This window comes from Charadrius vociferus, unplaced genomic scaffold, assembly GCF_000708025.1.
Source record: "Charadrius vociferus isolate BGI_N301 unplaced genomic scaffold, ASM70802v2 scaffold688, whole genome shotgun sequence".
NCBI lineage: Eukaryota > Metazoa > Chordata > Aves > Charadriiformes > Charadriidae > Charadrius > Charadrius vociferus.
In genome coordinates this window covers 72,804-86,243 of record NW_009649462.1, presented here as the reverse complement: position 1 = coordinate 86,243, position 13,440 = coordinate 72,804, and the positions used below count along the sequence as shown (strand labels likewise).

Below are 13,440 nucleotides of genomic sequence, written 5' to 3'. Positions count from 1 at the left end.
GTAACTGTAGATGTGTGTTAAAATTTGGAGCTATTGGCTTTTAATTCTGGGAGGAATCCTCCTTTGAGAAGGCAAAACCATTTTTAAATTATATTGAAATTATACTACATTTTTATGGAAATGAAAAAAAATCATGAGTTTGAATTTTGTAATGCCAGGAACAGGGCTTCTGAAGCTGAAGCTTTTAACAATGAACTTCTGTGCCACAAAGGGGAGAAGGGGTGGGGACAGAAACACAGTGACACTGCATTACAGTAGATATTTGCGTCTGGTATCCTCATCCAAAGTGAGGTCTACTACTTCTGGGGGCGAAGACCAATTCTGCTGGGGAGTCACAGCTGTCCATGATTGTGCTCGCTGAGTGTTAATGTACCGTGAGCCTGAGCCATGCTTCCAGGAAGACACACTCTGAATCACACCTCCCCTGGGATGCACACACCTGTAGCAAGGCAAAAAAAACAGAAAGGATTAAAGCTACTGTTGAATTCAGGCACAAGATTCTTAGCTGCAGTGGTTTATCACTTAGGCATCTTGTTAACACGTCCCTCTCCAAAATGTCCTCATGGATTTTCCATTTGTAGAGTCCATGACATCTTAAATACCCAGTAACAAAGCTGAGACTAAACTCAGGGGTGGTGGTGGTGATTAAATTATTTTTAAGAACTGAATTCTGCCAGTGGGTGCAAAGTGATATTCCTTACAAAATATGTGCATGGATCCCAAGGATCTTGAAGGAGTCTGCCCCATCATGTGTAGTACTATGCATTATTCAGAAGCATAGCTTCCTGCTAGTGGTTTTACCCACTAGACTTTTAAAAAGAGAAAAATTTTAAGTGAGGCTTGACGAGACAAAGAGAAAAGCTATCTTTCCATATGAAATCAAAACCATGTTAAAATAAAGACATAACAATACTTTCATTACAATAATTACAAGAGACAGCTTGTAATTACATTATTACAGTCATTACACTTGGTTTTTCTTTGGTCGTCTTAACTTCTTAACGAAAAATACTAAAAATTACAAACATGCTGGGAAATGCTCATTGATAACAGTACAGCCCCACTTCAGCAACACATTTAAGCTTTCAATGATTATAGTCAATGAGACTAAATCATGTATTTAAAGATAAGCACACACCTTGCTGAAGCGAGGTACAGATCTACTTATTTGCACAGTATTTTTACCTATTATACTCATAATAGTTACATGACAATTGAAGTACAAGCTAATAGTAATTAGTAAAAACTCCAAATGAAAGACAGACTAATTTTGTTATATGATGAAGTGATGACAGGAATTTACTGGAGTCTTTAAGATGGTCACTCCATTCCCAGCTGTAAATCTTAAGTGAGCACTAGTAAAACTTTATACCTCATGCTCCAAAAATTGTTTTGCTCTTGTAAGCACTGGTGGTCCCAGCTGCACACTCAAGCAGGAGGTGTTTGGCTGCTGGGGGAACCTTTTCCCGTTTCTTTGTGAAAGCACATGTACCTTATTTCAGGAACCCAGGTTTTCTGCACTGGTCAAATATCCCTGACATTTACATTTTATTTGTTTTAATTTAAGGTAATGCAATTTGTTTTCTCCAGAACTACTTAGGTTATGCTCATCTCTCTTGGCTCTGGTTAGAGATAGAGTTTAATGAAATAGAATGAAAAATCTCATTCTCCGAGCTCTAACTTCTCTGAATATGTATGTCTCATTTCCTTCTCAGATACGCTATTTAGTTTTGGATGTGATGTTCAGAATGACTTTTTTATTACTTCAGTCTTAAAAGTACACGCTTAAAGTACGTATCTACAAAGACTTAGTAATAAGACTAGAACTCTAACAAAAATAGGGGATTTTTTTTTAACTTTCTTTTAAGAAGAAATATTTTTAAGTATAACTGACAAGAAAAGACTGTAGCAAAAGCAAACTAAATACGATGTTTGGTCTCAGGGACTATGGTCCATCATTCTGATATATGCCTGAGCTCAATGCTCAGGCAAAGCTAATATTAACTTTTCTCCCTAAAGATGACAAAAAGCAAGCTATAAATTATCTCACAGAAATGATACCTTGAAAAAATAAAAGCGTTTATCCTCAAACAAGTCACACAGGCAGCCAATAGCAAAATGTTCAATCAAACATTAGCTTAGGTAACATGCTTTCCAATCTGTAGCTAAGGGAATATACCAAGTAAAGGCCAAAAAATACCAAAAAAGAAGGGGGGGGGGGGGAGAAAACCTAGGAAAAAACAGAGGAAGACTGTTTTATTCACATCCATGATTAAAAAAAAATAAAAAATATCTGTTGGACAAAAATTAAACAAAATGAAAAAAAATGACTTGGTGTCCTAAAGAGATGGCAAGTAATATTGCAATGATGAGCAACACCACCAATTCACTAGCAATCTGGAAAACTACAGGTGATGGACAAACTCTAGGGTTTCACAACTCACGCCAGTCCAACAATGACATGGAATATGCAGCACAATAAAAAACAGTGTGAGCAAAATAACTGTCAGAAGCCCATCAACACTTCATAACTGCAAGCCTAGACCTGCAAGAGAAATAAAATTCTCAATAAGATTCGAACAACTGAAATGTGCAAGTATTCAATGGAGCCAGTAAGAACTTGTCTTTGGGAGATGGTTACATGAACAAAGGAAAGCACAAAAGTGTGCTTTATGTCTGTCTTTGCTGAAACTATGTTGGTCGGCATCTACTAAAACTGATTTTAAAGAGCAACTCTGCATTTACTTAACATTTCCATTCTTGTACATGGTAAATATTATCGAGGCAAGCAGCTCCGAAAGCTTTTGAACAGGGGACCTCAAGAAGAAGGGTTGTGTGTACACAGTGCTAGACAGATTTACACAAATTAGTATCGGAGAACAAGTTCACGCTGCTTATCATTAGGACAAAGATCCTCCAAGGCCTGGGTCTGCTGGATAAACAGCCAGGAGAGCTACTTCCTAAGGAATTAGTATCTTCCAAAAGTCAGCCATGCAAGGACTTTCACTATTCTAAAAGCGGAGACTAACTCTCTCTTCCTTCAGCACCTTAAAATTTCCTTTTTTCCCCGTCCAACCGCACTGGACTGTGCCCACACTATCTGTACAGGTCCATGCCTGGGAAATTGGGTCCTGCACACCCTCCTTCTTCCTCAAGGAAGATGCGGTGAAGGGACAACAAAAACCAGCTCTTGTTCCTTGTCCTTCACGCCCATTTTCTGCCTCCAAGCATCCTCCAGGCAGCAGACTAGTTTTAAAAAGAGCTTGTCTGTATACTATTTTAACTTGGTTTTGTTCCAGCAAATTAACCCTCTTCACTATATGAAAATGCCAGTCTTGTTCAACTGCTTCATAATACCTTAGTTTATGTTCTTTCCTTGGCTTAAAGATGAAAAGTAACATCAAAAAATGCCTATCAAGAATAACAGCTGAAACACAGCTGGACAGCTTTCTATCTGAGCTCAAGAGAAACCTCTGGCTTCCTTACTCTCATCTTCTTTGGGGGTTTGAACTCTCTTGTATCTTGAAAAAAACCAAGATTCATAAGGATCCTATTTTTAATCTAAAGGGACTATCTTATGACATCAGCCATTGAAAAGTTGATAGCATTTTTACAACTACTGATTAATTAAACAAACTGGAAGCTGATTAAATGCTTAAAGTAAGTTAATATTTTGAAAGGAAACAAGAACCCACACAAATATTTTTGTTTATGCATTTGCATAATCACACTACGTCCTTAAAATCTGAATTCCTAACAATGGTTCCTGATGTATATAAATTTGGTATCTCAATATTTGGAATTTTAATACTACATATTGTTTAGCCTGTTAATGTTTGATGTTGAATCACAAATTTAATCTGAATAATTATCAAGTTGGTAACGTTCTAAAAAAGCCAAACAAAACACATTCTGATATCACTGTGACCAGCAGACTAAAAAAACCAAGTGCAACGTTTGCTACCAGTCATGGATGGATAACTACAGAAGTGGAAGTCAGTAGGTTTTTTAATTTATTAATTTTGGCAATACAGACATTCTGATAAAATGAAATAAATAGTAGAGCAAGAAAAAGGAATTCATACCTGGCATGTTTCTGAACTCCAACAATCTCTACTTCGCTATCAGAAGAGGCGATATTAATTTCTTCATTGATCTGTGCATTACCAGGAGACGTTTTGTCACTTGCAAGGAAGCCTGGATCCAAATGACCTACAGATGGGGAAAATGCAAATACAGGCAATGTTCAACAGCTTACACAACTCAGAAATCAACTGGAAAAGGCATTTACCGAGCTAACAAAAAGAGATTGGAACGCTGAGATCGGAAAATCATATTAAATCAAGGTATCCAATTTTCAGTTCATCACTCGATACAGGATGATCACTGGATTTATTCAGTCTCAATAGCTCTAGTGATGGTGTTATCACACAAATGCGAACAAAGTCCAACTACTGCATCAAGAATACTTGATGTAATTAGGGTTTCCAGTTGTTATTTTATAACAATGCTAAGAGACTGTGCCTAAACCTCTTTGAAATAAAGAAACAAGACAATATATTGTCAGTAAATCAAACTCAATGATACTGTGGCAAACAAAGCCTTTAGGCTGGACAGAAACATCACACATACCAAGGGAAATGAATTTATTTTCTTTTTTAAAAAAAAAAAAAATAGGGAGGTGGTCAATGAAAAAAACCCAACAGATATATCAGTTTCTGGTCTCACTGCTTCACACATCTGCTCTAACATTATTACAAATACTTGGGGAAAAAAAAATAACCGTTTTTCATAAGTACCATATACATCAGCATTGTTTTTTCATTACAGTTCCTCAGTTCATCGGTCTGTCAAACAAGTCCTCTCTAAAGATTCACAACAAGGGTGGCAGGTTTTGCCTTTTCTGCAAAGATGGTCCTTCACCACAATTAGTGAAGCTGTGTTGTGACATATTAAATAATATTTGCACGGACAACTCAAACCAGCCAAAATGATGATTTGTTTTACAGAAAATAAATTACAAAAAAATTCAGTTAAAAAAAAAAAGATTTCAATAAAAAAAATGATAACTTCTACTTTGTGTGCCCCCCCCCCCAAAAAAAAAGATTACTTCTACTGTCTCTAGCAGTAACCTGGTGGATGCTGGGCAGCCCTGAAGCAGATGAGACAACCCGCTTTTCAGAAACTCACTCAGCTGTATTAGAGGGGAAGAATCATTAGTCAAGCAGGAAATTTGAGATTAGATGAATATATTATGTATATCTAGTTTGACTGGACACCTCTTCAAAGATGAGAGGAGGAGGATGCAATAATGATCCACAGAATTTCAAAGGCATGCAAACATGCAGAACTGATTATACCCCCAGGTAGATCAAGAGGACATAGAGAAAAGAAATTAAACTTAAAAGTGCCAGGGAAACCTTCTAAAAACTGCTTAAAGTACTTGGAAAAGATGCAAGCAAATAGAGACCACACTGTATTTTCAGTTATTGGAAAGTGAAAACCCTTGGTACAACATCTGATCAGGGTTATCAAGGGAAGGAAACCTGCGTGCTGCCATGTACCTGAAGGAGGAGTTTCCACCTCAAAAGACAAAAAAAGATTTGTCAGTTGAACTTAAAACAAATCAATAGCCCAGGCAGACTTTTCCTAACATTACAGTTCAGCTGAACATTTCTTGGCAAATATCACTGACTGTCAGAAAGTCCCCAAATGGGTCATGGATATTTCTTTAATAGAAGTGGCTCGGCACACTGTGAAACATGAAATGGAAGCATTCAGAGGCTTTGATTCACGTGCTGGCGATGCAAACTGGGAGCTTTACTTGATCACTGCCCCAGTGATAGGCATCGCCCCGCTCCTGAACGTCACTGCTGCTACAGCACAGGCAGCAGAAGAGTAACACAGTCATTGATTCATGCAAACTGGTATGGATATCAACCTGCCTTAATATGTTGTATTAATGATGTAGAATCATAGAATTGTCTAGGTTGGAAAGGACCTTTAAGATCACTGAGTCCAACTGTCAACCTAACACTGCCAAAACCACCACTAAACCATGTCACTCAGCACCACGTCTACCCATCTTTTAAATACCTCCAGGGATGGCGATTCCACCACTTCCCTGGGCAGCCTGCTCCAATGCTTGACAACCCTTTGGGTGAAGAAATTTTTCCTAATATCCAATCTAAACCTACCCTGGAGCAACCACCATTCTGCACCCTTTGCTAGACAGGGTAATGTCTGGCAGAAGGGCAAAGCACTCTTAAATAGCCCCAAAATGAATGTCCAGATGCATAAATGAGAGCCCCAAAAAAGTAGCATTATTACCATAACTTTAAGTTCAGACAACAAAAAGGTAATCAGCAGTAGAGAAACCATGATTAGCAGAGTAAATATTGCAACAGTAGCTGAGTGTAAATCGGGACTATAGCATACAGATAGATTTACAGCCTCTGGCCATACAAATTTCATGCCTAATAACATGCCTACACTGTTAATTTCTTTGCACAAACGTTAGGATGATGCCCAAAGGAGATGTTTTGTTTGCCCTACAACATCAGGGCTTGCAAAACAGCCCCAAATATTTGCCCATGCACAAAGACATGATAGTGTGTCCTAATGAGTTTTTTCACTTAGATAAAAGCTGATGATGTTATTTTCCCATGGGAACACATCATTTAAGGTCTTTTAAACTAGATACTGGCTGAAGATTAAATTTGGGAACAAGATGTATGATTTGAAAACTCTGCTTTCCAAATGTGCAATCCTAGACACAGTAAGAAAAGGCCAGTACTGACAAATGTGCAGTCAGAGGCGTACGGAGGCTACAGGGCTCTGGGGCAAGATATACGCAGGAAGAAAGACATTCGTCCTTTCAGACATTGAAATGGCTGTAGCACCAGGAGCAAATTTGTTTGGACACGTTCCCATAGGGTCAGGGATGAAGAAGTTTCTTGAAGATTTCTAGTTTTCTTTTACCTGGTAATCTCTTCCTTGCAAGTCCCCTTGGATATAGGTGGAGGAAGGAAGACAAATTTCTATCTGCATCACAGCATTGTACTCGTAAGCGGAAAGTGGAAGAAAGGTTGGTAAGAAACATTACTTTTTATTTCCTTACACTCCTTTGAACTACCAATCTATTAGTGCTATATAATAAAGTTAATTTCAGCTGTTCTAATCATTTAATAAATCACTTTATAAAGGAGCGGGCTTGTTAGGGGTCAAATAGCTATCGGCTGCTATCCTGCAAACAATACCAGTGAGCTTGGAAAACACTGGCTAGCTTCAAAAAGGCTGGAACAACATCCAGCCACAGACCACAGTGAAAATAATGCAACAGAGATTCTCATATTCATCTTGTCCACTATATAATAGTGGAACATTTCTTCCAAAATCTGCCACATACTTGTATTTCTTTAAGTCTTCTATACATTGAGAAGTGGCTCAGAGCTACAAGGACACCTCCAACAGAGGTGCCCTTTGGCAGGCTTATGTTTGGAAAACACAGCATGAAACAAAAACCTTCTGTGCTCTACCACTGCAGGCAAGACTCTGTCTTATGCAGCTAAAAATCTTAACATGGCTATTAAAAAAAGATGAGTGGAAAGGAAGGCGATATATTGGCATGCAAGGCTATGGGATGAAGTCGATAGGAAATATTCCGTTAGCTCCCTGCATCCAAAACACAGTCACATTTCACATTGTTGTTTAACTCTTTTGTTAGTGAAGAATTGCAAGCATTTGGTGAAGCTGAACAATTTTTATGAGCTACATGAACTTCTCTGAATTCTTTGACAATATTCCTGCTCTTGCTTTCTTGAAGGAAATTTCTTTGCCATCTCTTGATGCTAAGCCCACTTACCAGCACCTTTTCACCTTTCATCTTTATCTGCTGCTGCTCTGTCCAATTTTCTAAGGTATGTTAGAAATGCAGATGGAATATGGGAATAATTAATGCTTGTGTTTTAAAGAAATAAAGAGACAAACAAAAAAGATATACACAGACAATTACAATACTTAAAATGAGATTATGATTGGTACTAGCTGGTGGCATGGGTCGTCATAATCAACAGTAACAAGCTTAGCTCACTTTCATATAAAAAAAAAAAAAACCAAAAAACACAAAACACCACCACCAAAACCCCAGACCTAAGTTCAAAGAAGTAATTAATTAGAGGGACAAGAAGGAGAAAAAAGAATTAAGAAAATTAGTGTCAAAAATACATTGCAGGAATCTGTCAACTTCTATCAGTTGTATTTTGGAATAAATGTCAGACCTTTCTCAAAAGCATCTGTACTGTTTTATTGCAAAATCCACACAGGGAGCTTTTAAAGCTGTATAAGCTACAAAAGCACTGAAAGCAAGAAAGGGAGAGACATCAACTGAGATGCTGGAATGAATGTCGGAGGAAGAGAATTTAAACAAACCTGTATTAGCACTCAGTTCATCTAGCAGCCTTCCGGTTCTCCAGGTAGATCCTGAGTCTTGATTTCCTAAAGAATTATTGTGCTCTTGAACTACTGCAGCCGCCAACAGATTGTCCACATTTACCACTTCTGGATCTGAATTTGTGTCCGAGATATCATAATGAGCTACAACTGGAGGTCCACCTGCAGAAGGAGAGAAAAGCAACACGTATTAGAAGTCAGCACACTGTGAAAGACACCTTTAGAAGTATGAACAATTTGTTTAAGGATTAATGCAATCTCCTACATGAAGCTCTTAAAGAACTATAAATTACATGAATTATTACACTTGAGTTAATGAACATTGTCTGAGATTACAGAGACATTTTAACCCTTGCATACACAGAACACACAAATGTAAGAAAAACATGTTTATCAGTGTATCAGTTACTTGTGTACTGTCTTTTACATTAACACATAAACATCTCCATATCTGACAACGTTATATTTACAATGTTAAAAGGATAAAACCTTCAGTTTAAAATAAAAAATAGTAAGTCACAGGACATTAAACTTGGCAAGACAAGATATTTAACTAGAGAATTTTACAAAACTCAAGTGACAGCTTACATTACTTTAGGGTTGATTAAATAAAACTAACTTTCTGGTATAACTGATCCAGTGACAATAAATTTAACATTAGGCAACGTTCCTTACATAAAATTTACCTGTCAAGGACAGGGGAATCATTCAAAATGGCAAAGTTTTTTGGTGGTGTTTTTTTTTTAAGATCAACAATAAACAAAAGTATAATGTGCAGTGATAAATATGCTTTTAATTCAATATGATTACCATATGCATTTTTGGCTACCAAAGTGAAGGGGGAAAGATGGAGAGAAAATTGCTTACGTGATTCCAAAATCTATTCTCAAGAATAAACAAAAAGCTATTTTCGGTCTATTTAGTTAGGATGGACTATTTTCTTTGTGAGGAATGAAAATCACTTATAATTGGAAAGCATGTTAGAAACAGAAAAGGCTTGGAAAAAGGTCATATTCAAGACAAGGATTAATGTGGAAACAAAGAGAGAATGGATAAATATTGTAATCCTGAAAGGATGCATGTTTTAACTCAAATGCATCGTCTCAGCTATAGCTTATCAACTCAGAGTGGATGAAAGCAGTTGGAGTTCCCACTCCCCAAATGGCAGAATCAAAACTTAGTTTGGGTCAAGACTTCATCCACAAAACCAAGCATGAAATAGAAAAACAGGTTGGGCTAAAGCTCAGCTGCATTTTTTTTAACTCCAAGGAAGTTCTGACAGCTGAATGTCTGCAGGATATTTTTGTTATGGGTATGATACAAAGAGGGTATAATTTCTGTGGGATAATATAAAATAATGATAAAGTAATAATGTGTTTAGGAAGATAGGACCTTCAGAATTACAAAATGACTGAAGAAATCTTTAGAAGTCACAAAGAATTAAATGAAAATACTTTTCAGGAAAGATGATTGGCTTCTTTTAGGAGTGTTAAGTGGCTGTTGAAGAGAGAACAAACATGAACTAAGTTTCAAATTTAGTTCTCTGAAAAGCTGTTTCTACTGAGGTTTTTAGGGTGTTTTTTAGTTTTGGGTTTGGTTTTTGGTTTTTTGTTTGGTTTTTTTGTAACTTGGTGTCTGAAACAGAATTCAACCCACTTTTTTAAGAAATGCCTATTTTGTGATTAGCAACACACTTCATTAAAGAGTGACCATATTGCTTAAGTCGTACTAAAGATCAGTTTTGCAACAATGTATGAAGAAATTCACAAAATATTTCAAATCACACCTGCCTCCAAAACAACAATTTCATAAAACAATGTTATATTACAAACTTAAAACAGACCCAACAAAAAAAAAATGGATAGTTAAATGCCGATGTTCGCAACAGTTCCAAACTGTTCGCAACATGAAACGCTGATGATTACGACTGGAAAAGAAGTCCTGATAATTAACTGAAAGGCAATCTTTGTCTTTTTAAAAGGCAATTACAAAATAATGGAATACCAAGTTCAAAATTAAGCTGGCTGATGTTCAGTTAATTATTTGTGAAAGCCAATGATTAAATTACATGCAGAAGTTACAACTGGACTGAATCACGAGAGGCATGTTTTCTTTCAGTCTTATCATCAGAGTTCAGTGTGAACATATATAATGTGATCTATAAAAATAAACAGTGGAGTGCAGAAGATACGAGGGTCAAGTACAATATTGACTATTTGACCATTTTTTCGATAGGTTATCTAAAATTTCAGGAGCTATGTACTGGTCCTTCAGGTCTTTGTTTCTCTCGCTTCTTACTAAGGTCTCCAAAAGCAGAAGCAAATTTTATTTTAGATAGATGTGTCTACAGAAGTAAAATTATATTTGGACAAAAGGCACCAAGTCTCAAGTCAAAATTGTACCACTCCTACATGTATAATCATGCAAAAATGTATAATAAATGTATATACATGCAGAGTGATATTCTCATCACCTACCCATAGAAATAACTTGTATGAAAGTCTTCATCAGTAGGAAATACAAGCATAAACTTGTTATCTGTAGCTCCACTCTTGTATCTTCCACACTTCCAAACAGCACACCTTATAACTTAGCTTAAATTTAGTATACATCAAACAGACAAAAATATTTTCAATATAATCTACACACTTTAATTATATTTGTCAGTATAATAGCCACTAATTTAACAGTCTGGAAAAAACAAGCTGCCTATTTACAAAACAATCACAGCAGAGATCTATTTTTGCTTTTCTCGGCCTTGCCTCTCAGGATCAGATTTGGAAATGAAAGGCCCCTGACACCAGGGTTATCCATACCTATCACCAGTAAATGACCAACGAGGCCAAGGTAATGGCCATGATGCTGCAACAAATCCTAGGATTCCCAGCACATATAAAAAAAGAAATAAGCAGTAAATGCCTATGTGTGTTTAAAAAAAACCCAACAAAACAAAACACCCCAAACCTCTCTATATAAGTTGTAGACAACTACAACTAGATAAAAGTTGCAGTGAAGACATATATAAAAAAATCCTCTAAAAATTCATAATTCCCTAAAGCCTGTTTCCTTTTCAGTGCTACAAAGATGGGACAGTAGGGGTTAAATTTGGAAATAAATAATACTTCCCTGGCCAACTATGTGATCATCAGATGATGTGATGCAAAGTAAATGTGTGGTACCAAGAAATAAGGACTGAAAAAAATGCTTTCAGGTTGAAAAGGTAAAAGGATTAATTACAACCATAGTTGTAACTTATCATCTTTTCTTTACAATAGAGCCACTCGGAATTACTGACTGTAACAGGATTTCAACAGCTAAAAAAACAGACACCAAAACAAACCATGCCAGAATCAAAATTTAATGTAGTACAATTAGGAGTTTAAACAATCTATGTAGGAAAAAAAATCACATCTTTTGAGAAGCCAAGGTAGCTGGAAGACTTACATTTCCCTGGTGATAAGCTTTAATTCATTTCTAAAGCAATAAAAGCTTGAAAAAGACAAGGCTGAAAGTTAATAAGCACCAGCAGCAAAATACAGCTGTTGACATTTAATGTTAATGGGGGGAAGGAGAGACTGCTTTTTTATTTTTTTTAAAGAATTAAGAGGCAGAGGTCATCATGGGGGCAGCGTTTCCAAGTGTCCGATTCTCCCTTAATTTACACAGCTCATCAAAACTAATTTTGTTCGGGACAACTGAGTCAGAAGCCACATACACAAAAATCCAGGTCTATACGTATCAAATTTCATTTTAAGCTTGCAATGTAGAAAATTCAGTAATTTATCTGCTAGCCTCTCCCATGCTTTTCACGGAGCCACATCTCAACATTCAGTGGTCTAAACTGCGTTGCAAGATCCACACTCCTCTTATTCCTTAATTCATTATAATGGCAGCACGAGCAAAAAGGGGGGAATCAACCATAAAATTTCAGCTGGAGGCTAAAGCAGTGATCCTATAAGAAGCACCATACCTTTGGACTGCAACAGCTTTTATCATAGGAAACAGTATTTTATCATAGGAAACAAAAGATATTAGATAGCAGAACCTGGATGAAGAATTTAGTCCTTTAAGTCATTATTTCTCTTTAGCTTTCTTAAATTTAGGCATGTAGGGCCAAGATTATCACCTGAAGTCTCTCCCACCGTAGCCAAAAAGAGGAACTTCAGAACCTGGAGCATTATCATCTCCCCTCCTTCCCCAGCAAACAGCAAGAGGTGAGACAACCACCTTAGACAAGGCACCTAACTTTTACCCCGCTGAAGTTCACCAAAATGAATTCCAGCCTTAGGGATGGGATTTAAATTTTGCTGTATTTTGCTTTACAAGTAGTGGAAAAAGACTGAAATCTCCAGAGGACTATCCCAATTGAAATAATTTCAAAATTAAAAGCCTAATTCTGGTGGGCTGAATTACCCTCTGGAGTCATCAGTGTCTTTGCAATGAGGAGACATGGAGCCTTATTTAGGTGTGAACATCACCCTAAGCTTTAAAACATACAGAACAGGTACAATAATAATAGCAATAATAATTACAGCACTTCAGTCTTACAAAAAGCTTTCCATTAGTGGATCTCAAAGAGCTCTGAGGTGGTTATTAAGCTCCTTATGCCTATGAGGAAAACTGAGGCAAGCAGAGATTTGCTCAAGGCTAACAAGCAGAGGAGCTCAGCTTTGCTGAAAAAAACCCTCCCCTCAAATTACTGAGCTATTTTTAACTGGCAAATTATTGAGGAGTTTAAAAATAGTGTTTAGGAATGCTTTTGTCTGCCCCTCTACTCCACTCTCGTGAGACCCCACCTGGAGTACTGCATCCAGCTCTGGAGCCCCCAACATAAGAAGGGCATAAATCTGCTGGAGCAGGTCCAGAGGAGAGCCACGAGGATGATCCGAGGGCTGGAGCACCTCTCCTATGAGGAGAGGCTGAGAGAGCTGGGGCTGTTCAGCCTGGAGAAGAGAAGGCTCCGGGGAGATCTTATTGCGGCCTTCCAGT

At 37.2% G+C, this 13,440-nt stretch overlaps 1 protein-coding gene across 1 annotated transcript in view; it reads right to left on the bottom strand.

The window, feature by feature from the left end:
- Window positions 1-249: 249 nt before the first annotated feature.
- LOC104290670 (uncharacterized protein C18orf25-like) overlaps window positions 250-13,440 on the bottom strand; it is a 28,811-nt gene continuing 15,620 nt past the window's right edge. Inside the window, exons 2-4 of the mRNA XM_009889794.1 lie at window positions 8,431-8,613; window positions 4,086-4,212; window positions 250-439 (exon numbers count right to left, since the gene is read on the bottom strand). Coding sequence (XP_009888096.1) covers window positions 250-439; window positions 4,086-4,212; window positions 8,431-8,613 — 500 coding nt within the window. The remainder of the gene's footprint in view (window positions 440-4,085; window positions 4,213-8,430; window positions 8,614-13,440) is intronic.